This window comes from Kryptolebias marmoratus, linkage group LG2, assembly GCF_001649575.2.
Source record: "Kryptolebias marmoratus isolate JLee-2015 linkage group LG2, ASM164957v2, whole genome shotgun sequence".
Taxonomy (NCBI): domain Eukaryota; kingdom Metazoa; phylum Chordata; class Actinopteri; order Cyprinodontiformes; family Rivulidae; genus Kryptolebias; species Kryptolebias marmoratus.
Window position 1 is genome coordinate 294,526 of NC_051431.1, and position 26,854 is coordinate 321,379.

Here is a 26,854-nt window from a genome sequence, read left to right on the forward strand (position 1 = left end):
ACCGGGTTGGACTTGGGTCCACCTCGCTGGTACCGGGTGGGACCCCCTTCACTGGGTCCACCTCACTGGTACCAAGTTGGACTTGGGTCCACCTCACTGGTACCGGGTTGGACTTGGGTCCACCTCACTGGTACCGGGTTGGACCACCTTTCACCTACAGAACTGCTTTAATTCTTGGTATCAGAGACTCAACAAAGCCTTGGAAACATTCCTCAGGGATTCTGGTCCATGTTGACCCGACAGCATCTCCGTTTCTGCAAATTTCTCAGCTGAACATCCATGATGAGACTCTCTGGTTCCACCACCTCCCAAAGGTTCTGATTGGACTGAGATCTGCTGGAGTCCAGACTCTTCAGACCAGGTGTTGGTGAGTCTGAAGCCTCAGTTTCCTGTTCTTAGCTGACAGGAAGTGGCTCCAGGTGTGGTCTTCTGCTGCTGTGGACCATCTGCTTCAAGGTTGGACATGTTGTCCTTTCAGAGACGGACTCTGCAGACCTTTGTTGGAATGAGAGTTTATTTGAGCTGCTGTAGTCTTTCTGTCATCTCCAACCGGTCTGACCTCTGACGTCATAACTGCGGCTCGCTGAATATTTTCTCTTTTTTTGGACCATTCTCTGTAGACCCCAGAGATGGTTGTTGGTGAAAATCCCAGAAGATCAGCAGGTTCTGAAGTCCTTCAAAGTGGCTTCAATCTGAAGCCCAGAACAGGTTTGAACGGCATTCAAACAGTTTTTTGACCATCTGTGGAGTAAATCAGAATAAATCTGTTGGCTGCAGATCTTTACTCCCTGAGCCACAGGCACACTTCCTGTTCTGTCCCAAACATTTGAGACAGGAGAACCGGTGGTTTGAGAGGGAAAGATGTTAAACCCAAAAAAAGAACAATTTTACCTTTTAAACGACACATTATCAGACCCTGTAGGGTCCAGCGAGGGTCACAGAGGTCAGCTGACACAAATAAGTCCTCAACTCCTCGTCCACAACTTAGATGATTCACCTACTTCCTGTTGGCTTCAAGTTCTTCCAGAGAAGAAGAACTTTGTTTCTGTAAGTCAGGGTTAGGGTTCCTTTCCTCCTTTCCTCCAATCAACACCAATCTTCTCATATCTTTGAGCATCCATCTCTCAGTTTAATGTGCTGTTTTCAGTAGAACCGTCAGTAAATATTAAAGATGTTAACAATTAAAAAAACTAACCTGGAGATCTCATGTTTCTAAATTTATATTTATTGAAGGTTTATGAGAGACGTCAGAATAAAGCTGAGCTTTAATCAGAGAGCTAAAGCTTCTTTTTATTCTGTAAGATTATTTATCTTTCTGGGTGTGAGGAACCTGATCTGTTTAACCTTTACCAGATGCATCAGTGAACCACGACTTTGATGGAAAATCTGTCTGTTAAAAATAAAAGCTTTCCCAGTTCTTGTACCTGTGGATGATGTGCTGACTCTGCAGGTAGTCCAAGGCCAGGGTCATCTCACACAGGTAAACCTTCACAGCATCTTCAGTGAACTGGATGTTCTGCTGCAGGTGGTACCGCAGGTCTCCTCCCAGCAGGAGGTCCACCACCATAAACATGTCCTCCTCGTCCTGGAACGAGTACCTGGAGCGGCGGGACAACAGAACAAGTCCGAGCGCTGCGTTGATCTCCATGCAGGACACACAGAACATCACACACATGAAGCTCAGAACATGCAGGTTGATCAGAACCAACACAGGACAAAGGTGCTCTCTTCATGCATAGTTTTAAAACAAAAAATATATTTCTGTAAATAAACGTAGACTAAAGAGCAACAACCAGCTGAATTTACAGCTGATTTCTGAGTTTAATGAACGGTTTTAGTTCCTGAGGCGTGAATCTTTAATCTGTCCCTTCATGGAGGTCAGATGTTCAGATATGTTTGAGACAGCTCTTCTTTCCTCTTTTTCTCTTTAAGTGTCCAGTTGGACTTTTCACCATACTCAACCCTTTTATCTGGGTTCTGTTGGACCGGTTGTCTCGTCGGTCAGATCTCTGATCCTTTAGGTCTTTATCAGACACTGATGTTCATTCATCTCATTCTCATCAGAACGTTCTGTTTACGGAACCATGAAAAATGTTCTTTGCTTCACGAGAACCTCAGACTGAGCCTCCGATAAGAAGCAGAGAAGTAACAGTTTTCAGAGAAACATCCATGATGGTTCGTGCTGCATGTGTTGCACCATCTGAGCTCCAATACTGTTTGCTCTCCATCGATATCCTCAGAGTCTGAAGCCTTTTTACTGATTGTAGGTACATTTTATGCCTCGCTGCTTTTCTGATGAAAGTCACGAAGGATCTGAGCTGTTCTCTGTGCTTCCACGAGTCATCGAGTTCTCTGTCATCAGTTTTAATTGGAAACTTTATTTAGTTTGAATATTTCTCCACGAGAAGCCAGGATATAAACACCAACAAGTCAAACACATCTGGTTAAAACAATAAATCCAGAGATGAAAGCTTCAGAGCCGAGCAGGAGGCAAAACCAGACCTTCATCCAACAACTGGACCTGCATCAAGGTCCAGGTTTCTGGTTTTTAGAAAAGGCAGAAACAATGACAGAACGTCTGTTTGCTCAGGCTCCGAGACTCGAGGGGGGGGAGGCTGCAGGTTTTTAAAAACCTAAACCAGAGACCAGAACCAGGTTTTGGTTTCAGACTCTTCCTGGGACGTCAGAGACACAATTAGTCTCCTAAGATGAATAAAGACTTTTAATCTTGAAGCGCCTTCATTAAAACATTTCTAAATCAGAGCTGCTAATTAAACTCAGCCTCTCGGTGCCGATTTGTGGATCTGTAAAACTTTATGGTTCTCTGAAACCAAACAAGTGAAGACTTTAAGAACAACAGATGGTAATTATTCAGCCAGCAAAAGTAAAAACAGGATAATGGTTTGAAAATCCCGCAGGAAGGAAAACAGTCAGAGTCTCAGAGGTTTAAGTGTTTCTGAACCATTTCTAAACTCTGCTGTTATTTAAAGCTGCAAGTTTTCTTCTGGCTTCAGGTCAGACTTTAGAAACTCACGAGGACGTCGGGATTATTCAGGTTTAGCTTTCAGTTTCTGCTCCTCTTTAAATGAGAACAAAGGAAAAATCCTCCCACCTTCGGCTTCGGGACAGAAAGAAAACCAGTTGGATGGTTCAGGTGATGTTCAGCTGACACCATTTCTCCCCAGAAAACAACAATCTGAGCTTTAATACACAACTGCAGGAAAATCAAAGCTTTAATGCAGTAATATGAAAGAAACGTCTCCCCTCCCTGCTGCTGAAGACAGAAACTGGACAGGAAGAGACTTCACTTCTCCTACCTACCCTGACCTTTGAACCCTCAGCCTCACTGTAAGACCACTGAGCGTTGCTGCAGGCGTCCAGCAGTGGACGTCCAGCAGGAGACATCCAGCAGGAGGCGTCCAGCTGCAGGACGCTGAGGGCGGGATTCGTCTCAGACAGCTTTTATCAGCCGACTGTCAGATTCTGCTTCCTGTTGTCATGCCGACAGATGAGGCGGCTGCTGGTGTCAGAGATGGTCTGAGTCCACCTCTGAGACATCTGCACCCCCTCGGCTGTCACTTTCACCCCCGCTGTGTCTCAGGAGATGTCAGATAAGAACCAAACCCCCGAGCCGACGCAGGCTGCAGAGCAACAGCTTCATCCCTGATGTCTGATGACAGTTTGATCCAGATCTCCCTCCAACAACCATCAGGAAAAGACTTTTAGAGACACTTGTCCTAAGAACAGTAAAGTAAGGATAAAACCTTTTGAATCTTTCATTTTCTGTCTCTTTTTAACATCTAAACACCAACCTTCTCCTCCTCCTCCTTTTTGCACCTGTCCTGTTTCTCCCATCACCTCCCAGTCTTCTCACTTCACGGCTGAAGACTGGGAGGAACTTCACAACCAAGTTTCTGCCTCTTTTCTTATTATTTAAAGTTTAAGGCTTCAGGAGATTAAACTTTAAAACAAAGAGAAAAACTCTTACAGAACTGACGGTTCCATTAGAAATGAATAAAATTTATTAACCTGTTGATATTTAACTCTTGATTACTTTTAAACTGAACTATGCAGACTCCTTTTAATAAATGTGGGAAATTATCCTGCATTAAATAAAGAAACATCTGCATCCTGATAAATTAAATAATAATTAGGCCAGTTTGTTGGATATTTATCTGTCTGACTTGTCTCTAATAAAGTCAAACCTTTATTTCTAATTTTTTTTGTTATCAGAAGGTCCCACCACATTTTTTGTAAAAATATATTCCCTCAGCAGCTCGATGCTAACAGGCTAACAAACCGCTAACACAAACTGACTGGTGTGAATTTTATTCTGGTATAAAAATCATTCTGGCACAGAAATGTTTTCTGGCTTATTTAAAGTCGTGGGACAGCCCTTCAGAGGGACATGCTGTGTGTCTTCAGCTTTAATATTATTAGAAACCTACAGAATGATTCTTTGCATGTTTGTGATGAAGCATGCCTCATTAAACTCTGATGTTTCAGCTCAAACCGCCTGTGAGAGCAGATCGAGCATCATTTCAGAAGTGATCTATAACGAGAGCAGACATGACCGCCTAGAAGTCCATGTCCTCCATGTTGGAAGGTAAAGGACAGGCTGGGACAGAGGACGGTCCGTCTGCAGGAGGAAGCAGCAGAAAGAGGCTGAAATAATCAGGCCACGATGACAAACGAGCGCTGGGAGGCAGAGAGGGAAATATGGGGACAGAGAAGGAGAAACAGAACCCAAAGACAAACATTAACTCGTGGTTCTGGTGGCCCGGCCCATCTGCAAACTTTCCCTGGCCTACATAAAGCCGAGGAGCGTCTGGAACCACGTGCACGGCTCAATCACAAGACACCCGGACGCTCCTCGGAGGTTTAACAGCAGCGTGACGGAGCGCTGCCTCTCCTCCGGAAACACCTCCACTGTCCTGGTTTCACCAAGAACGTCCTCCAGAAACCTCCCGGGAGGAAAAGGCTCAAGTTCAGAACAAACCCGTCTGTACGGGAGGAGAAAGTGTGGGAAAACTTTCCTCTTTTTCAGGTCTTACAGCAGAACATGCTGTCAGCTCAGATTGTTACAGAACTTCAGAGGAGGAAGCTGGGAGACGATTCAGCTGAAATATTCCACTTTATTTACCTTTTAATGGTTTGGTGGTGAAAACTTGATCAAGCAGAAAAAAAATGCAGCTTTTATGCTTTAGAAAAGTATTTTAGGTTTTCTTGTTGAACAAACAATATCTTAATCTTTTCACGAGACTGTCATGAACAGGGAAGGAGGCGAACCCGGAGCGCAGACTCATCGTAACAAAAGAATCAAATACAAAAACCAAACCTAAACTCAACAACAAAACATGAACAGACCTGAGACCAGCTGAAAACCAAACAGCACGGGGGACAACGAGCCACGAACAACCAGAAGGGCAGCAGATCAAGGAATGAACCAGCGTGGAAGTGGAGAAAATGACCCGGTTTTAAAGGCAGAGGGTAATTATGGAAAGTGGGCACAGGTGAGTGGATAATCAAGGTTTGGGGCAGGTGTAGATGGGCGTGGCAGATTAAACTGAAACATGAAGAAACATCTGAATACAAAAACCCAAATCCTAACAGAGACATAAAACAGGAACATTTAATCACTGAGTCGATGGTAAATTTAAACCTTTATTAAATAAAAACAGGCAGCATGATTCAGACGGACCCTTGTTCGTTAGAAATGTGAGCCATATGGGAATAAACAGAATAAACCTTTTATTTTGAATCAGGAGGTAGGTCGTATCGTTGTTCATTAAGTTTAACGAACACAAACAATAAAACCTTCCTGGTGTATATCTGCCTACAGCTGATTCAAAGGCTTCTTTAAACCTGATTGGTTCCCTCCACGTCTGAAATCCTGAGTCTTACGGAGACTGAACAGGAAGCATCCATCTTCATCACCTCCTGAGTCCCAGGAAGAAAAGGACCAAATGAGAAAACTGACATGTCTGAGAATTCAGAGAATTTAAAATCTTCCTCCTAACACCCAAAGCTCCCAACAACCAGCTCCACCTGATATTAAAGATCCTATTCTTCCTAACAGAGCTCTTTGCTCTCAGACTGCAGGTTCCTTGTGGTTCCTGAGGTTCTAACAGGAGAACAGGAGGCAGAACTTTCAGTTCTACTAACTGGTGTTTCATAATGAACTGCATGTCCATGAACTGTTTTATAATAAGACAGTAATTGGATTTTAATCTGATCTGAATTCGATTCATGATTTGATTTTTGCTGTGAATCAGTGATGCAGAAATAAACTGAACTGGTTCTTCTCTGGACCTGTGAGTGATGGGTTCTGACTTCAGGTGAACTTTAAGAACGATGAACTAATAAACCTCAGAGAAGATGAAACTCCGTGTTGCATGTTTCTCTCTGCGAGCAGTCGACCTTCAGGGCTTCAAACGTTGGAGAGAAAAGCAGTAAGAAGGTTTGAGTGAGTTTTGTGTTTGCAGCTTTCAGTCTCCTCGACTCCTACCCGAGGTTTTGTGCAGAGAGAGGAACCGGTTCCAGGAATTTGGGTTTGGTTTCACATCCAAGCTGCTCCAGGCGGCCTTCGCCCTGCTGATGGGATTCACTCTGGAGTCTGAAGCTGCTGCTTGAGAAGCTCAGAGACATTCAGGACGACCGGGTGAAAGTGTGACGGTGTGTGTGTAGGTACGAGCTGCAGGATATGGAACAAATCCTCTTAGTCTGCGCATCTCTTCTTTGACAAAACAAATCAATGTCTGCTCTGCCATGCACCCCCTTCTTTGTGCTCCTGTGATTGTAAGAGTCATTACCTGCACTGACAGCACTTTAGTCTATTTTTCTATCTTGATTGAATGCCCAGCTGCCTCTCTGGCTTCCTTCTGGCTCTGTATCAATAAAAGCTCTCTTATGAAGCTGGATCAAAGCTGCCATTTCTCATGAGTTGCATCTTTTTTTTATTGTTTGCTCTTGAGAATTGGCAGTTCCCAAAAAGCCCATCTGGTCCGTCGCACATCCATTAATAATGAACTGAAAGCTGAAATGCCAAATGCCAGGAATCATAATGTTCTGTGTGAGGAGCCAACGGATGAGGCAACTGTCAGATCTCCCTGGGTTCGGGGGAAACAGAGTGCCCACGCAGGCAACCAATTATTTTCCTCGTTGTCGTACGATGAGAGCGAGGATGAAACCGTTCTCATCAGTCCTGTCTCATTACCTGCAGAGCTGAGAGCTTGTCTCAAGCAGACAGTCAATATGAGACGCATAACAATGCTCTCATGCTCACAATGTCTCCTCTCTCCTGCTTTAGCAGAAAAATCAAACCTAATTCGGAGAACATTTTTAGGCTTAAAACTCTCGTTGGAATCAGATTTCATCTCAAAACTGATCCTCAGTGCAAGCCATCAGAGAACCCAGAGAGACTGCAGCAAACAGAGGGGAGGTTTAAGGTTCGACACAAAGACTGAAGGATTCAATCAGCACGAGTCAGAGTCCTGCAGCAGCTGGAAGCAGCTGGAAGCAGCTGACAGCAGCTGACAGCCAACAGGTCAGGGTCGCTCTGGGATCATTTCTAAACTCCACACCGTTGGAACGACCCACAGCCGCTGGTGGCGTTCCCTCCTTCAATCAGTCCATCCAGCTGCTTGTTTCTTGTTTCCCTGCACCCATCCACCTGATGAGCATCATCAACCTCATCACTTGTTTCTGTCGGATTAATCTGCCTTCTCTGATCAGGAAACCAGGAGAAATTAGGCTGAGAATGATAAGAGATCGCTCTCACGGCTAAAAGACAGAAAGCATGCAGTGGAAGTTGTGCATGAAGGTCTTTGCTGCAGTAACAAAGAGGCCAGAAGTGGGACATGTCCTCTGAGGACAGAACTCAGGAAGCTTTTTACCCGTCCAAACCTCGGCTGTCAGAAATTTATTCAAAATCAAGCTTCTTCTGAGCTGATTTCATGTTTCTTCCAGAAAGGCTGGACAGAAAAATACAACCAGAAAACAAGCATGAGCCCGTTTTCCATCAGTAATAAATAAAACTTTAGTGTCCAAAGGGTTTCTAAATGAACTAAAATGAGTTTACCCATCAAATAATGGTCTCTTTTCAAATACAGACATCATCCTGTCATAAAGTTCATTAAAACCCAAAGAAGAGCTGAAAACAAACTAAAAACAGTTCCTGGATCCGTCCAGCCGGGAGCTAAACCTGCCTGTTCAGAACAATTATTATTAATTGTTCTTCAGGGCTCCGTCCCCACACAGGTGGGGAACCTTCTGCTGCTCACGGGTCAAGAAGTTCTGATCCGAATCACCATGGCAACCAGCTCCTCAGCAGCTTCTAGATTACCCAGCATGCTTTGCTTCTTCCTGTGTTTCCATCATGGCCGCCCCTATGGCTCCTTCCTGTTCAGGAGGCTTCAGAGGAACAGGAAGAGGACTGAGCCTGGACTTTCAAAATAAGAGCGTTTGTCAGATTATGACTGATTCCTTCAGAGAAGACAGATGATGAGTGTTGGAGTTTCAGGCTGAATATTTTTATAAAGAACAAAGTAAAAAGCGGCGTGCTGCTGCGTTACATAACGCGTTTCCTCCGACACGCTGCTTCTCGCACGCCCACTTCCTCCATGTGTCTGAGAGCCGCCATGTGAGTAAAACTCAGCTTCTGGAAGTTGTAATAAATATAATAATTTCATTTAATTCAGATAAAAATAAGAAGTCTGAGAGAACTGAAGAGAACATGCAGCTTGTTTAGTTTCTCCTTCAGCTGTTTAAAAACGAGACGTTTCCCTTTAAGAAACAGAAGAAGATGTTTTCACTGATCCGCATCACGAAGTGTTGGACCGAACCAAACTTCAGCCCTGAACAGTTCGAACCCGTTACACAGAATTTAACTTCTTCTCTGGTGCTGTTTGTAGAGCCGAGAGCTGAAGTTAGCTGCTTATTAGCCTGCAGCCTGTTCCTTCTGAGTTCCTGNATGCTGATCCTCTGCAGGTGTGAAGGTACCAACGAGTCGACCAACAGGAGTCGCAGGACACTGCCACCGGGGAAGTAATCTCCCAGATCACCACACTTTGAAAGTCTTTGTTGTGACCGTTGTTTTTGAATTTTGCCTCGGACCTGTTTTTAGAATTATCTGTCCAATCTGGAACCAGTCTGGTTTGCATCCGGAAACTCACCCTCTAGCTGAGTACTCACCTGTTCACCAGTGCCTGTCTGCTTCTGTACTGCTGCCACCTGGAATTACGGAACCTACCTGCCACTCTCTGAAACTACCATCAAACCTCCACTGGAGAATACTCACCTCATTTCCTCTTACCTGCAACTCTCTGGAATCATCACCTGACTACTCACCTCGTCTACTCTTCCGTGTCCTGGACTCCACCTGTACCGTAAGAATATTCACTGGAAGAATTACCTGCGCCATACTTACTGTTCACTTCCTGAAAGACTCTAGTACTCACGATGTCCTCTGTTTTCCAGGTCCAGGTTCCTGTCCAGGATTTCTGTGGTCCGGTGAGTGACTCAGCCGTAAGGAGATGCCTTCATGACATGCAGACTCAGCTCAGGTAAGATGAACGAGCTTCATTCAGATCTGATGTTGTTGAATAAATCCTCATTAATCCAGACAGGGAAGAAACATGATTAAAATCCACAGTGAGCATTTTAATCCACAGCATCTGAGAACTGTGCCAAAATAAATCCACAACAGGCAGAGAAATGTCCAACTTCATCCAAAATCAAAGTCGCCTTCTATCTTCATCTGAATCCAGCTTAATCCAAACGCTCTGAAAATGACCCCAAACCAAGAGTCCATTCAGATCCTTGACACTTGACCTTCTCTTTGAATCCAAGACTGGTCCAGTCCTGGGTTTGCTCGTCCGTCCTCCTGCTGGCTTTCAGTCTGACTGATGCTGCACTCAAAGTCCAGAGCATGGTGTCTGATGATGGCCTCAGCTGCTGCAGTCTCTCCGCCGCTCCAGTAAAGTCCAACATCCTACAGTGGATTCAGACAAACCTCAGGGGAGGTCGGCGTCTCCTCTCCTCTGGATTCTTCTTGTGACGAGGATGAAGCTGTTCTGAAACATTAGAGGCCAAAGAAAAGGAGAAGGTGCAGTAAGAATGGATTGAATCTGATTTATTCTCAGATCTTTGGCCTGAAATCAAAATGACTTCATCCTGATGATCTGCTGTTTCAGAGAAATTAAACTTCCTGATGATCCTGTTGATTGTCATGTTGGATTTTCAGTCTCAGTTTCTTCAACAAACAAAGTCTGTTGACCGAGGAAACAGTCAGGTGGGACGGCTGATTGATGACAATTAATCTAATCTGGATGTTTTTTACAGAAATAACTTCAGATCTCAGAAAAAATATATTTTTAAGTTAGACGTGAATCTATTTAGAAGGATAATAAGATGGTTTGAAGCATTATTGGAGGAATAAAATGGTTCTTATTCATTCTGTGTTGTTCTAAAATGCAGATCTTGTCCTCATGGGGACACTTACAGAAACACTAAGTGGGTTAAATATTGTATATTTATCTGACTCTTGTGGTTCATGTTTAACCTTTGGGGTCACATTCAACCATTTTCATAAAAAACATTATTTTAAATATTATCAAACCAAGATGGACATAAAAGCTCAGTTTTACAAACTTGATTGATCCTTTTCAAACACTTTGTTAAATGAAATTGTGATGTGTTGTGCACCTTTCTAACTGTGCTGAGTTCAGCTGTAAACTTGTGATGTTTGTGGTTCAGAGGTAAAAACTGAGCTCCAGATGTTGCGACACATCAGCTCTGCTCTTCTGGTCAGATCAACAGTTTTTATCTTTTAATCAAAGCATCAATGTTCTGCAGCTCTGATCATGTGACTCATGTTTCCTCAACCAAATGTTGATTCATCAGCTGCTGCTTTTAAAACGCAGTTTCTTAGATTTCTAACCAAACGGACATTTCTAGGTTTGAATTTAGTTTCAGGTTTTCCACCTGTGGACAGAAAGTTTCTCCTCCATCCAGAGCAGGTGTGGTCGGTCCATAAGGGCAGGTGAGGCGCAGCCCCGCCTCACAAAGTAGTTCCTCCTAATAAACAAAGTGAATTACTTCATTACTTAGCTTGCTGTGTTTGGTTCAGTGTATTTTGACCATTTGAAATGAAATTCTAAATGTTTTCTTGTGATTAGTTCTCAGTGTTTGAGCTGTTTGCAGTTCTCTGCAGGTACAGGTGAGCAGATTTAACTTGTCTCCTGTCAGCAGGGCAGCTAAAATCTTCCTCCCTGTGCACACATTCTGCTGCTTTCAGCTCAGAGATACGACCCCTACAAACGTTACACCTCACCTCCTCTTATTTAACGCAGCAGAACCTGCTGAGTCCAACAGAGGAGAGTTTCTGAGACTAAAATGATCCGTCAGCAGGACAGTTTCTGTCAGCCACAGGTGGATCTGATTGGTCTGATTCTGTGGCTTCCTGCAGGTGTGTCTGCTGGAGGCTGCAGGTTCAAGCCCAGGTCGGCCCTTTAATCAAAGTGGGGAATATGTCAGCCTCACTTTGGACTTTTAGCTTTAGAATCACTTCCCAAGGATTGTTGCAGAAACGTTGCTTCCTAACGAGGCCAACATGGCAGCTGTGTTGGTCACGTGATCCAGGTGCTGCCCGGTGTTGTGTTACTGCCCCCTGCTGGATAAAAGAGGAATCACTGAAACCAGCTGTTTTTGTTTAGCAGCAGATTAACTCGGATATTTCCTCTCAGATTCTACACTTGTCTGATTCCTCCATATTTGTTTACCTGCTCAGACTACAGCCAGCCTGATGGAGGTCATCATGTGACTCGAGCTTCCTGTGGTTTGATTCAGGCCGGTGCTTTGTTTACGTTGAGTGCAGACCCGCAGCTGGAGTAAACTCTTCAGGATGCAGTTTTTCTGTTGGAGTTGCTGGTTTGCAGTGAGGACCTTTAACAAACACATCTAACCTCCTGCCTGGTAACTGAAGAAGAAGAAATGTAACGAAACAACTAGTTCACTTCTCTGAGGGAACCACACTACTCCTCAACTTCTTTGGTTTATTTTCCTGCTCAGCAGAATCCAAACAACAATAATCCTGTCTGTCATGGACTTCCTTTAACTGTTGGATGGTTCGGATAAAAAACACAGACTTTGTCTTTTACAAAGATTTAGTTTAACTCCTCTGGATTTTGAATGTGTTTACAGTTTGGATCAGATGCTGCAGCAGACAGGAGGCATGAAGGGGTTAACAGGAGAGTGAGGAGGAGGAGGAGGAGGAGCAGAGCTGTTAGTGCATCAGAGAGGAGCAGCTTCAGCATCATCACGGACCATCATCATCATCAGCGGCTTGTTTTCAGGTAAATAAACCGGCTGTTTCCCCCTCAGATGGTTGTTGTTGTGAGGGGGATGATGAAGGAGGAGGACTGATGAAGAGAAACCTGCTGTTTCTGTGCTGCGTTCACTGACCCCCCGTTTCAGCAGGTTACTGTCCTGCCGTGTTTTCAGGGCTGGTCTGAGGGCGTCTTTCTCCCTGTTTGCTGCGCACTTTGAGACAAACCGGAAACCGGAGCGGATCCGGTTTCAACCGGATGGTTTTCCGTGTCAGGCTGAGAAATGTGGTGTTTTGGTGGAATCCGCAGCCGATAAAAAGTCTCCTTCTGCTTGATTTGATCGGATTAATTCGGTGTTTCTGCTGGTTGTAAAATGGAGGCTGGGTGAGGAAGAGGAGGAGGAAGAGGATGCTGCCTTGGCCGCCTCAGCCTCTCATCCTGCTGCCTCCATCACAGACCCACAATCATCCATTCATCCGAGAAAACAGCAGCACGGAGCAGAAAATGGTGGCAGAGGTTGGTTTACAGCCTGAGAGTAATCCAGTTGTTCCAGTTGTTCCAGTTGTTCCAGTTATTCCAGTGATCCCAGTTGTTCCAGTTGTTCCAGTGATCCCAGTTATTCCAGTTATCCGTTATTCCAGTGATCCTAGTGATCCCAGTTATTCAGTTATCCCAGCAGGAAACCAGTTCAGATTCATCCAAGCTCATTATCAGGGCCATGTTTAGTTATTATAATTAATTAGTTAATTATTTATACCAGCCTTTTAAATAATCAATCAATTCAACACAAACTTTAAAACCTTTAAGTTTAATATTAAAGTAAAGTTTTATGAGATGGAGTCAAAAGAAATCTGAGGTTTGCTGCAAATCTTCCCAGTTTTTGGGACTTTGAAGATTTAGAAATCTTTGAAAAAATGAATAATTAAAATATCAGTAACGAGGTCAGGGTTGATGATTGAATAATGCCTTTAAAGTTTATTTCTTACACATTTGTAGATGTTTATGAGACAAACTAAGCTGAAAACTGATCTGGTTTTGTTTTATCAATTTCTCTTCATTTAACAAACACACCTTTTAAAAATGAGGTAAAGAAACAACTGTTGATATTTAGTCAATAAGATTGTCAGAAAACAGAGAATCTTGATCAGTTTAAAGCTTATTTGTGTTTTTTATCTTGTATTTTGTAACCTTATTATTTGCTCTGTAAACAAGATGGAATCTGATGCTTCGGTGGATAATTTGTGTTCTTATCTCCTGAAATATCTCACCGTGTTCTTAAATGAGATGGTATTTATGATCAGAGACAGCAGATCGTCGCTGTCACCTGATGCACGTGGAATATATAATCAGTCATCTGCTTTCCTTCTTCCTGCAGAGACAGGAAGAACCAGCTTAGCCTTGTTTCAGTCCACTTAAAGGGATATTTCAGCCATTCTGAAACGATGAATGAATGGACGTGTTGGAGGGCGATGCAGGCACAGAGATTTTACCACAGCTGTAACAATATGAGGCAGATGGTTTTTGACCATTTGCTGTTGGAACGGCCATTTTATAACCTTGGTGATAAAATAAATGGATAAGTTATTTGGACTTCATATAAACATAAAGCAGCTGGCGGCCATCTTAACGCAGAAACATCGCAGCGGTTTGTTCAGATGGGATCTTTAGTTTCAGGTTCTGTTACTTCAGCAGAGGACACATTATAAAAACACTCTTACTTCACAGTCAGTTTTATCTCACCAGTTTCAGTGCCTGACCTTTGACCTCTGACCTCATTCAGGCAGTAAAAGGCTCCTGAACTCAGTTTGATGTTTGAAGCTGTCAGAGTTTTAGGTTCATGAAAAGAAGAAACCATCAGAATGTAGACGGTTGTTTTAGGTTTTTTCTCTTTCCTCGGGTCTTAACATGTTAAAAGATTCTTCTTTTTTTGTTCTTTGCACCTTAAATAAGAGAAAACTGGAGAGGACTTCCTGACTGGATCTGGGTTTGCTGATCGGATCAGAACATCAACGCTGGTTCTGCTGCTTTAATCTGATTCTGTCCGTGTTTGTTAAACGATTCAATAAAATCCTGTTTTAATGTTTGATTTCCTCCGACAGACATGACTAAAGAGGAGAACCTGCAGGAGAAGGAGAGACACGACCGTGAGGAGCAAGAGGAGGGCCGGGTCCAGAGAGACGAGGAGGAGGAGGAGGAGGAGGTGGAGGATGAGGAGGAGGAAGAGCGGGAGGAAGAGCGGGAGGAGGAGGAGGATCCCCCGGCTGAACCGGTGCCGGAGCCGACCTCCGTGTCCAAGTACCAGAGCCCAGTTCATGAGCCGCCTCGCCGGGCCATGGTGCACCCCTCGGCCCAGGCGCCGCTGCCCAAAGACTACGGTACGTCATTCCACCTTAAATCCACCTTAACTGCCACTCTGATGTCAGTCAACGACCCTCAGCTACAAATCCAGCAGCGGACAACTTTATTATCAGGCTGCTAGACTCAGGGTGGAACCGGGCCTGGGTCCAGAACTGTAACTGCAGTCATACCACCTTAAATTTACAAGTAAACCTCTGAGTTTGTGTTGGCTGAAGGCCTCCTGAGCTGTTTGTATGTTTGTATGTAAAGCTTATTGTTGACCCTAACCTGCAGCTCTCAGGCTGCTTCTGATTGGTTGTCGCTCTCGCCCTCCTTTCCCTGGTGGGTCTCTGTTAACCCTTTGTGGATGCTTCTGTATCAGCGTTCACCTTCTTCGACCCAAATGACCCGGCCTGTCAGGAGATCCTCATGGATCCTCGGACCACCATCCCTGAGCTGTTTGCCATCGTCCGACAGTGGGTTCCCCAGGTGCAGCACAAGATCGACGTCATCGGAAACGAGGTGAGATTTACACACATTTTTCTGCTTTTTTAATGCCAGCATTCAGTTTTCTGAAGTTCTTGACTTTAGAACAACAGAAAGTTTTGAAGGAAAAGCTAAAACCAAAGAAGCTGCCAGAGTTAACTCAGGTCCCACAGTCAGATAATAACACTCCCAGGGATGAAGAATCACCCGGTTCGATTGTGTCTGTAATGTCCGCTCCAGGTTTTATTTCCCTCTTCCAGGCTGAGTCATGGTAGAGCCTGAAAGACTTCCAGTCTCTGCCTCGCTCTGTATTTCCCTCACGCCTCCCTGCTCTTGCTCCGCGGAGCCATTTTAACCAAGTCTGAGCAAGTAAAGAAGTACAAGTTGATCAGATGTGGGTTTTAGTTGAACTTTAGGATGAAAGTGACTAAAATAAAGAGAAGAACTGATGCAACCAGCAAAGTCAGGATTCAGAAAAGACGAACCACAAAATAAGGAACAAACATGTTTCCTAAATGTTCATTTAAGTATTTATGAACATTTAGGTGGTTTCAGTTAAAATTTTAATAAGCAGAATTTGCTTGTTCAGAAGAATATTTTTTTTAAGATGTTATTTGTCCACATGAGGTGGATTTCTCAGGTTTTTTTATTGTTCTTACAAATAAAAGAAACTGGCTCTCTCTCATCCGTTTGCAGTGTAGTTGTCCTTCTCGCTGCGAGGCAGCAGATCCTGCAGGACTGAACCTACTTCTTGTGATTTGTTGTTGGTTTCTGTGCCTCAGATCCTGAAGCGTGGTTGCCATGTGAACGACCGTGACGGTTTGACTGACATGACGCTGCTTCACTACAGCTGCAAGGCCGGAGCTCACGGAGTCGGTAAGCAGCTCTTCTACCATGGATCCAATCAATCAGACCTTTATCTGTCTGAATCCCAGCATCAGCACAGAACCGAAGATTCACAAAGCTTTTAGGAAGCCGACTGCGTCAGAGCCAGTCTGAAACTCTGAAAACACCCAAAGCATCATCAGGTTTCCACTTCAAAGCCAACAGAAAGAGACCCGTTTAAACAAAATCTAACATTTGGTTCTGGTTTCCAGTAAAGCTGAAGCTGAGATCAGGTGATGCAGGAAGTTGGGTTTGAGTGTTTCTGGCTCCATCTTCTGTCTTCGCTCTTCCTGGATCATAGTGGAAACTAGTTTATTGGGCTCTCATGCACAGCACCTAACCCCGTCCTCGTCCTGACACCTTCCACCTGAGCACAGAACCACAGCCTGACAGTTCCCCGCAGAACCTGAACAATGAACAGCCAGTGAGAGGAACAGTGGCCACCTGTGATCTGCAGCTTTTGACCTGGTCTCTGTGAGTTTCTCTGTTCTGTTTATGGTTCACGGTTCTGGTTTCGCCTAACAACTTTCAAAAATGATAGAAAACAGTTTTAATTTTCAAATCTAGCATTTTTTAAGACTTGATTATGTTTCAGATCAAAGATATTTAAAAATCTCTGCAGCTTTTTCTTCTAACTGAAGTAAGAAGTCCCTCCTTCCAGAAGGTTTTTAATTAGCCAGCGCCGTCAGGAGCCGTACTGACGGAGGACCTCGGGGTTTGGGTGGTGGATTCTGCTCCTCTTCGGTCGACTCCAGGACCAGATTCTAAGTTTCGTCCTCTCTGTGTGTACAGGCGACCCGGCGGCGGCACTGCGACTCACCAGTCAGCTGATCTCTCTGGGCGCCGACGTGAGCCTGAGGAGCCGATGGACCAACATGAATGCTCTCCACTACGCTGCCTACTTCGACGTCCCAGAACTGATCCGAGTCCTGCTGAAAGCTGCTAAACCCAGAGGTACACGCGTCCGCCCTGCGTGGAGCTGAGGTCCCAGGAGTGGAGCTTACCTTCTTCTTCTTCTGTCTTCTCCACAGTGTTGAACTCCACGTGCAGCGACTTCCACTACGGAACAGCTCTGCACATCGCTGCGTCCAACCTGTGTCTGAACGCCGTCAAGTGTCTGCTGGAGCACGGCGCCAACCCGAGCGTCCGGGTAAGAGCAGACACACAGAACAGCTGTAGGTGGGAAACCTTTTCTCTTAGCTGTAACCTGCAGCTGTTGGTTCGATTCTGCAGAACGATAAAGGCCAGGTTCCAGCAGAGGTGGTCCCCGACCCGATGGACATGAGTCTGGACAAAGCAGAGGCGGCCATGGTGGCCAAAGACCTGAAGCAGCTGCTGCTGGACGCCGTCCCCCTCAGCTGCAACCTTCCGAAGGCCACGCTGCCCAACTACGACAACATCCCAGGAAACCTGATGCTGTCGTCTCTGGGCCTGAAGCTGGGAGAGCGCGTGGTTCTGGACGACATGAAGGTTTTTCCTGTTTATTACAGAGCGGAACATGTTGAGAGGGAACCAGGGAGTGATGCAGGTTTTAGTTCATTTCCACTGGTTCTCATCTTTCTTCATGTTGGTTAAAAATATCACGTTTTTGTTTCTGAAGGCTGGAAATGAAGCTCTGAGGTTTTTGTTGAAGATAAACTTTCTTTCCCAAACGCCTTTAAAAACCAGAAGTTTTGTCAAATCGGTGACCAGATGTTCTGCTTGTAGCATCGAATGAGATGACCGAACTGGACAATTAAAAGCGATTGTGGAAATTCATGCAAAATAAACAGATCCCCACTTTTTTATGCTTTATTGCATAATTGTGAGTTTACTGCCATTTTTCTCAAAAATGGTCAAAAACTTTGGGTTTAAGTGACTAACTCCCACCTGCAGGTGGCAGTATTTCTTACTCCTACTACTCTGCTGCCTCAGCCTTAGCTGAGGTCAAGTTTTGATTCATATGGCGAGAACCAAAAAGTCTCATTTACCGTCATCTATAAGCACAACGGACCGAGCAAAGCAGCATCCATTAAACCTCCGAAGGAAGTCTACGACTGACGAACATTTACAGGAAATCAGACGTCAGCAGGCCCAACTGAGGCAAACAACAGTGACTGAAACCCAAGCAGCAACGAGCTGAACGTTATTACATCATCTCCCACCTCAGACCTCCTCAGACCTCCTCAGCCAGTGTTCAGGTATAGTTACCCCTGGAGGGGGTGACTTGTTTCCCACATGAAGGCCAATCCAACCGAAACAAACATGAAATTTAAAACGTTTTAACTTTGTTTCTGCTGTAGAAATCCCAATAAGTGACACTCAGTTCATCTCTGTGATCCCAAACAAAATGATCAACTTATTTCTATTTCAAATTGAATGAAAAGGATTTGCTTCCAGACTTTGTTTTAGCTTTTGACCAAATCTAGAAAAAGATAAGGACAAACTTTGCATCAGTTGCGTTTCTGAGACGCTGCAGACGATGACCATCCTGAAGCTGAGTCTGATGACGGTTCTTTGACCGTTTTAGTTTGGTTTGTTTTCATTTGAAGCAAAAAGATGAAACTTCAGGACGGTTTTGATTCATCTGACGTACGGACTTCCATTTCTTTGTCTGTCTGTCAGACTGGAACTCTGAGGTTCTGTGGAACCACAGAGTTTGCGAGCGGTCAGTGGGTCGGGGTGGAGCTGGACGAGCCGGAGGGAAAGAACGACGGCAGCGTGGGCGGAGTCCGGTACTTCATCTGCCCCCCTAAACTCGGTGAGCCGGCGTCGGTTCTAAACCCAGCCTGTGTTTCTGTCTGTGTCACCATTTTATGACATCTGAATTGTTTTCGGTCCGCAGGGATCTTTGCTCCTGTTTCAAAGATTTCCAAAGTTGTGGATCAGACTCCTTCATCCGTCACCTCCACCCCCCGAACCCCCCGCATGGATCTGGCCTCCCGCCTGGCTGGAAAAACCAAGAAGGAGAAAGAGAAAAAGGAGAAGGAGCGGGAGAAAGGTGACGAGCTGTAATCCTGACTGTGTTCTTATTAAAGGCGGACAGATGAACTTGATCAGGGTCCGTTTTGTGCCCTCAGCCCAGAGGAAGAAGTCCTCCGTGAATCTGGATCCTGACGGAACAAACGTGGAGGTTGGAGACCAGGTTCTGGTGGCCGGTCAGAAACACGGAATCGTTCGCTTCTTCGGCAAAACGGACTTTGCTCCAGGTGTGTCTGCTGTCCTCAGAGGATTCTGTCATTCTTCTGCTCTGTAGCTGAAGATGTTTCACTTTTTATTCATTCAAAGCAGAGAGGCTGGAGTTCAAGCTTTTCAAAGCTGAGATGGATTCACCTGCAGATTAACTCACTCTCCTAACAACAGACCCTCATTAGGGTCTCTGTTTGTCATCTTCACACTAATCCCACATTCATGTGAACAAAGTGGCCAAAGTTTTAGTAACATAAACCTGACCTCTGGAGAAAACGAGCAGAAGACTCCTAATCTCAGGGTTGGGGGTTCGAGACCCACATTGGGCGACAATGTGAGGATTTTTATTCCTCAACTCTGAAGAAGAAAAACTGAAGAGGTCACAGCAAACTGTGACGTTACTGAATGTTTCAAACAGCAGAATCTGGGTTCAGGTAACAGTCAGGGAGGTATTTGTTCCTTATATTGACTTTGCTTTGGCATCATGGAGCAGTTGTTTTACCTGTAACTGCTCATTTGATGACCCTCAGCACACCTGTGGTACGACCCCTGGTGTTCATTCAGGAACATGACCTCAGAGCATGTAACCTGTCGTCCCTGCAGCTGTGACAGGAGCAGAGAGAAGGAACAAATCATTTCTAACAAACAGGAAAGCAATACTTACAATAATGGGAGGAGAAAAGTAACCAGATGTTCCCAGATGTTATCAGCCCCTGGCTTGTGATTGGCTGTTCATCCCTCCGGTCTGAGCTGGTCTCTTCGTGTCCCTGCAGGGTACTGGTTCGGGATCGAGCTGGACCAGCCCACTGGGAAACACGACGGCTCGGTGTTCGGGGTCCGATACTTCAGCTGCCTGCCCAAATATGGAGTGTTTGCTCCGCCCTCCCGCGTCCAGAGGTACGACCACAACAACGAAAGGTCTTCTAAAGAAGCAGGAAGAGGAAGTGTTTCTTTAATCTGACAGATCCTTTGTTGTTTTCAGGACCGGAGGACCTAAAGACGGGTCACAGAACGACAGCTGTTTGGTGAAGAAGGTTCACCAGGTCTCCAGTAAGTCACCGCGGTTTGCTAATGTCCCGTTTAGAGACATTTAATCTGCAGAAGATGAGCCGGTTCAGATAACCAGTTCCAGCTCAAAGCTTCTCTTGTGATTCGATTTTACCGTAAAATATTTCTCAGTTCACTTTGTCTCAATAAAGACATAAATATGGACTTCAAAAGCTGCCAAAAAAATAATTATAATAATTTCTGTTAGTTTGAGTCATTTTCCTCAGCTTTAGCCTCGTTTGTTTGTTTGTTTGTTTGTTTGCAGTGTCACAGCCCAAGAGGAACTTCAACACGATGCGATCTCCTAAAGACCTGACCTCTGAGAACTCCATCTCCAGGTGAGAACTGGAACGTATGAATCACAGAATCACTCGGCAGGATTTAACCTTCAGAAAGAAGCTGCTTTCTGAGGATGATGATGATCGCAGAGAAATCAGGGCTGGATGAAGACTTTTGCACAGAGCTGGAGCTGTTGTTGTTTTTATTTATTTACGCCTTTATTTATATTAGTTTCTGTTTAGAGAAAATTAGACTCAGTGGTTCAAATTCTGACAAAACTCCTCCCCCTCTCCTCCCTTGTCTCTGTCTCTGTCTCTGTCTCTCTCTCTCTCTCTCTCTCTCTNATGGACGGAGATGTTCTGTGAGATGGACGGAGATGTTCTGTGAGATGGACGGAGATGTTCTGTGAGATGGACGGTGATGTTCTGTGAGATGGACGGTGAAGTTCTGTGAGATGGACGGTGAAGTTCTGTGGACCCGGTGAGATGGACGGTGAAGTTCTGTGGATCCGGTGAGATGGACCAGCACTTTAAAAGTGTCTCCTGAGCAGAGAGGAGGTGTGAAAATCCCACACTGCTGCGATGACATCGTGTGTTTGTCACTAATGGGCTTCTGAAAATAGTTCTGGATGCAGAATGTGAGAGTGGAGCGGCCCGGCTCGCTGGAAACTAGAACATGGAAGGTTCTGTCTGCAGGGAATTATCTAAAAAATGACACCGAGCCGATACTGTACGCTCATTAAAACGCCCTCAGTTTGTTGAAGAAGAGCTTCTCTGGCAGGAAAACATGCTGAAGATTAAACTTTAAATCCTTCAGAACGAGCTGAGAACATCTTTGTTCGGCTCAGCTATATTTTTACCTCACAATCGGTTCATGATAAAATGTGTGAATGACACAATATTCTGGCTCCGAAAACAAATTAGAGCCGAGCGGAGAGCTTTGTGCAACGTGCCGTGCATGCCAGGTTCCCAATTACATTTGGAAATGTGTCCCGGCTGAAAGTCTGAGTGTTGAATAATGAAAGCAGGCAGCGTTCACCCACATATCAGACTCCAGGGATGAGTCAGGTCCATTCAAACCACGCTAATTATCAAACGGGCTCCTAATGAGCTCACACTCAAAATTAATATCCAAAAATATCTCTTCTGGACAAATTGTTTCTTAGCTTAATTACTGTTGGATTTCTGGAGGAAAATTAGTGTCTCAGACTTGATTCAATAAATCTGGTGTGTAGCGGATCGTACAGAGAACAGATCCGGGTCCGGGTCCGGGACGTGAACTCAGACAAAGAGTACGTTAGGAACAGGAGAGCTCATCTGGAGGAGGACGGTTACTTTTTAAATGACTGCCGCTGCTGTCTCCTCCCATCTGAGGAGCGTTCTCACATCAGAACGGGAGAATCTGGAGTTCTAAGCTTCAACCTGCTAAGATGCTCCGTTTCTGCAGCTGAACTCACAGGCAGATCAATCTCCCTCCCTTCCCTCCTGAGGGTCATTAGGGTCTGTGTTAGACCGGCTCATCTTTAATCATTCCCTGAAGAGACCACCTTCCATACATGAAGAGACTGGCTTAAAAAACAATTATTACTACTACTGATGATGGTGATGATGATGATGATGATGATGATGATGATGGTGATGGTGATGATGGTGATGGTGATGATGATGATGATGATGATGATGATGACGATGATGATAGTGATGATGATGATGATGACGATGATGATAGTGATGATGATAATAATAATAATGATGATGATAATAATAATAATGATGATGGTGATGATGGTGATGGTGATGATGACGATGATGATAGTGATGATGATAATAATAATGTTGATGATGATGATGATAATAATAATAATGATGATGGTGATGATGATGATGATGGTAATGATGATGATAATAATAATGATGATGATGGTGATGATGATGATGATGATGATGATGGTAATGATGATGATGATGATGGTGATGATGATAATGATGATGGTGATTATGATGATGATAATGGTGATGATGATGATGATGATAATATTGATGATGATGATGGTGATGATGATGATGATAATATTGATGATGATGATGATAATATTGATGATGATGATGATGATGGTGATGATTATGATGATGATGGTGAGGATGATGATAATAATAATGATGATGATGGTGATGATGATGATGGTAATGATGATGATGATGATGATGATGATAATAATATTGATGATGATGATGATAATAATGATGGTGATGATGATGGTTAATAACTTCAGAGGGAGAAACAGAAGCTCCAGCTGTTCCAGCTGTTTTGGGAATCGGAGCGGGTAAAAATGTTTTTCCTGAAGCACAGGAAGTCATCTCGTCTGTTTCGGATCAGCTGCTGAAAAGGTTTCTTGTTCTTACGCTGAATGTACGGAAAGCCAAAAGGGTCATAATGTGTGAGCTTTGAAACATCTGTAAATGTTGGATTTGTTGCACCGTCAGCTCACTGACAAACTCAAGATCAACTTTTCATTTCTTTGAGATGTTTTCCAGCTTTGTTGTGCGTTTTATTTTGGAAACATCCATGTTGTCTTGTTTTTTCGCACAGTTAGACCACATGAATAAAACAATAAAATCTGTTTTTTATTTTAAAGTTGTCCTAACTTTCTGCACTCGGCCTCAGAAACTGGTGGTTTGCATTTAGTTTCTGTGTTAGGGAGGCTTTCTGTCTGCCTAAAAGAGGCAAAAACAACCTGTGGTATTCATGCAGCGTACAGCCCGCCGTGCAATAAGCGCCATGCAACACAGAACAGACGAACAGCTCTGACAGTCAGCGTGCACGTGTCTGTGCGCACGGACAGACAGAACCCGACACAGACAGCAGACCACACCCAAAATGTAAAAATATAGGATAGTCACCAGAGATTTACTAAAAAAACATGTTCAATTTCCTGCAGAATCTCAAGCTCTCTAAAGACGTTTCGGACCTCGTCTCGCTCGATGCACTGCTGCTTGTTCATGTACTTCATGGCGTACATCTTCTCGGTGTCTCTCTTCTGCACGATGCACACCTGCAGCAGGTAAACACAGAGACAGGACAGGAACCCGTTAGAAGGTTCTGATACATTAATCGCCTCGAATCAACAGATCAGCTCATAATTTATTCAGAACGACTCTTGTGGTTGTTGTCAGGAAGTGACTGCAGAGAGGAGCGTTGGTCCGACAGCAGAAACATCTTTAGAATCTATGTGAGAATCAAGAAAACAATGAAATAATCTCTTTAAACCGCAGGTTCAGAGATCGTTCCTCTCCTGCGGTAAAGTTATTCCTATTATTCTTTGAAAATGTCAGTAAAATAATGAAGCACTGAGTTTTAAAACAGGGAAATAAATAAAGACTTTTAAATGGAAACTTGTATTTCGTCTTTTTGTTGTTTTAAACATGTCATTAATCAGCAATAAATACTTTATCTCTGTCTGAACGACACAACGATGATCAGAAGTGTTTTCTGGTTGGTTGGACTTTCTGGGAACGGTTCCTTAAACCTGCTCCTTCTTCATCCAACGGTTCCTGAAAAGGAGTTACTTTTCTCCTCTTTCTTTTCCTTCCTTCTGTAAATCCTGTTTTTCTCTGAAAGGAATTTAAAATATTTTGATTATTTCAGATCCTCAGGAGGCGGTCAGCAGAGAATTTATTCATTTATTCATAGAGAATATTTTGTTTTCTATGTGGCTGAAAAGAAAGAAAATTAGATTATTTTGGAAGATATTTGAATATGAATAAAAATATTTTTCTGATGTTTCAGAGCAGAAATCAGGCTAAAGATTAAAGACAAAATGCTGCTAATCAACACAAACCGTTAAATTCTCAGCAGTTAGGAAACAGGTGGAAGGATGAAGTAAAACAAGGTGACAACTTGACCTTTCTGTTTACGACCTCAGAGGACAGGAAGAATGGATGCCAGAAAAACGAGTCTGATTTAACCCTCCGTCTGTTGGACAGATGCTAACGGAGCTAAACGGGAAAAACGATGTTTAAAATGTCTATTTTACTAAAACTGAGCAGCAACTTATCTCACTTTTACTCTTTTTATAAACAAAGATGTAAAATCAGTTTATAGGTACAATAAAATAAAATAAATTCATTTAACAGATCTAACATTGTTTGAAATAAAATCTGTTCTGAGGAGATTAAACCTGGTTTCGGAAGTTTTATAATAATCTGGAGGATATTATTTATAGATTTCATTAAGAGAAATAAATAAAAACTCAACAACCTGCTGATGTTTTGGAGAAAAGAATAATTTTTAAAAATGCGTTTAACTAATTTTGGACAAAGAGTCAAGATTTTAACCTAAAGTTAGGAAAATAAAAACCTGTGAAGCTAAAAAGATTATTTATCCTGCAGATGAATCCATCTTTAATACTGGAAACAGCAGAATAAAAATCTTTAGTTGATCAGAAAAACAAGATTTTCTGTTGATTATAGTTAGTAAAACCAGTTTTCTCTCAACTCGTGGAGTTTTTGATCATCATTAAACTAAAATATCATCTTTTTTACAGCAAGCCCCTCCTCCTCAGCCCAGATCCAGGCAGGTAAAAGATCATTTTATTAAGAAGGCGATAATGAAACCGCGTCACTCAGGGAGAAACAGAACCGTTTATTTTAGGTAAAAGCCTGAAGCTCATATTGTTTTATAACTGATTTCATGTCATTAAAGCAGAAGAGATCAAATCTGATGGTCTTTATTCTAATGGAGCACAAATTAAATTTGCACAAAATATGAAAAAGTAAGATGGTCATTAATTAAATTCAGTCTCTAACAGGATTTTAATAAGAACGGAGTTCATCAGATTGAGGAGGTGATCTCCTGAGGAAAAGACTTGATTAAAACCATTAAAGGAGCTGCAGATAATCCTCCGAGAAGCTGCAATTCTTTCATTACTGTAATTATTAAAAACAGCTTTCATTAAATACATCAGACTGTACTGATACAAAAACCAGATTTAAGCCTAAAACTGATCCAGAACAGACCGGTTCTTCTTCAGCTGTTGGTTCGTTGGAATCGGATCTGATGAACAACGATCCTGACGGAGTCTCCAAAATGTCTCCACAATGTCTCCACGATGTCTCCACAATGTCTCTAAATGTCTCCACAATGTCTCCAAAATGTCTCCACAATGTCTCCAAACGTTCTCAGCTCAGAGGCTCGTTGCTGTTTAAAAAGTTTATCTCGGATCAGACAGAAACTCCTGAGGCTGCAGCTCGAGAGAAGAAATAATAATTATTATAAAAGTTACTCCGGCAGATTAAATCCTGGGGCAGCTGCTGAGGTGGCAGGAAAATAATGTGCGCGGCCAAGAATACAGTTTTACAAACCGTGCAAACAAAACTAACCCTTAAATCTAAAACGGACCTGCCTGCTGCTCACAGACACTCAGGATTCAGAGGCATGAAAAGCTGCAGGTTTTCAGACAGTTTCAGTTTCAGCTCAGTGAACCCGTCTCCGCTCCACAGAACCTTTCAGACAACAGCGCTGCCAGGACACGACTGCAAATAAACATCAGTGCAGAGCTCATGTTCACTTTATTTAATGTTAATTAAAAAAGGCCAACGTTCAGCTGGTTGAAAGAAACCTTAAATGTGAGTAAAGAGTAAAGAGTAAAGAGCCGGAGCTTTAATTTGTTTCAGTTCTCAGTGAAGAAGAAGAAGAAGAGTTTTCTCTGCATGCTGGAGCAGCAGGACGGATGTTTGTTACCACACAGCGTGGAGCAGAAAACACTGAATCCGGGGAACATGAAGCTTCCTGGTTCATCAGCAAACAGACGCAGGAGACGGGTCAGTCTCACGGCTCGTGTCTCCGGGCAGCAGGGACAACGATCAGCACTGAACTGGACCAGCAGCTTCTGACCACAGAGTCTTTATGTGGAGCTTTTAGAGGAGAAGGTGTGACACCTGGTTCCTGTTCAGACTCCTCCTCCTCCTCCTACCCTGTTAGGGGGACTGATATCTGAAGACGAGGGGCGAGAAGGTGTGACACCTGGTTCCTGTTCCTCCTGACCTGCTGCCTGAGAGCCTCCAGCTGACAGGAACCGCTCCTGCTCCTGCTCCTGCTCCTGCTCCTCTGGTTGAAGGGAAGCTATCTGTAGATCTTCTATCTGTAGTTCTCCACCATCCAGGCTGCAAACATCCCGTTATTTTCTTTTACCTGCTTCTCTGCAGCAGTCAGACCCGGGACAGGTCTCAGACCCGGGACAGGTCTCAGACCCAGGACAGGTCTCAGATCCGGGACAGGTCTCAGAGCCGGGACAGGTCTCAGACTCGGGACAGGTCTCAGAGGCGGGA

The 26,854-nt window shown here is 43.9% G+C and overlaps 2 protein-coding genes across 3 annotated transcripts in view; one reads left to right on the forward strand and one right to left on the reverse strand.

The window, feature by feature from the left end:
- The window catches only part of LOC108244673 (serine/threonine-protein kinase 32C-like), a 28,561-nt gene extending 4,985 nt beyond the window's left edge, over positions 1-23,576 (reverse strand). The window contains exons 1-2 of the mRNA XM_017431066.2: positions 23,429-23,576; positions 1,425-1,598 (exon numbers count right to left, since the gene is read on the reverse strand). Coding sequence (XP_017286555.1) covers positions 1,425-1,598; positions 23,429-23,547 — 293 coding nt within the window. The 5' untranslated portion in view covers positions 23,548-23,576. The remainder of the gene's footprint in view (positions 1-1,424; positions 1,599-23,428) is intronic.
- clip3 (CAP-GLY domain containing linker protein 3) overlaps positions 8,985-26,854 on the forward strand; it is a 21,268-nt gene continuing 3,398 nt past the window's right edge. The window contains exons 1-15 of one of the 2 annotated variants that reach the window (XM_017431064.3): positions 8,985-9,386; positions 9,478-9,563; positions 12,202-12,353; positions 14,426-14,701; positions 15,046-15,185; positions 15,932-16,025; positions 16,827-16,988; positions 17,066-17,184; positions 17,268-17,504; positions 18,639-18,774; positions 18,859-19,014; positions 19,094-19,222; positions 19,976-20,099; positions 20,185-20,252; positions 20,515-20,587. In XM_017431064.3, the coding sequence (XP_017286553.1) occupies positions 14,428-14,701; positions 15,046-15,185; positions 15,932-16,025; positions 16,827-16,988; positions 17,066-17,184; positions 17,268-17,504; positions 18,639-18,774; positions 18,859-19,014; positions 19,094-19,222; positions 19,976-20,099; positions 20,185-20,252; positions 20,515-20,587 (1,712 nt within the window). In that variant the 5' untranslated portion in view covers positions 8,985-9,386; positions 9,478-9,563; positions 12,202-12,353; positions 14,426-14,427. Of the gene's footprint in view, positions 9,387-9,477; positions 9,564-12,201; positions 12,354-12,615; positions 12,843-14,425; positions 14,702-15,045; positions 15,186-15,931; positions 16,026-16,826; positions 16,989-17,065; positions 17,185-17,267; positions 17,505-18,638; positions 18,775-18,858; positions 19,015-19,093; positions 19,223-19,975; positions 20,100-20,184; positions 20,253-20,514; positions 20,588-26,854 lie in introns of those variants that run through there. The other variant, XM_017431065.3, reaches the window with a different exon arrangement.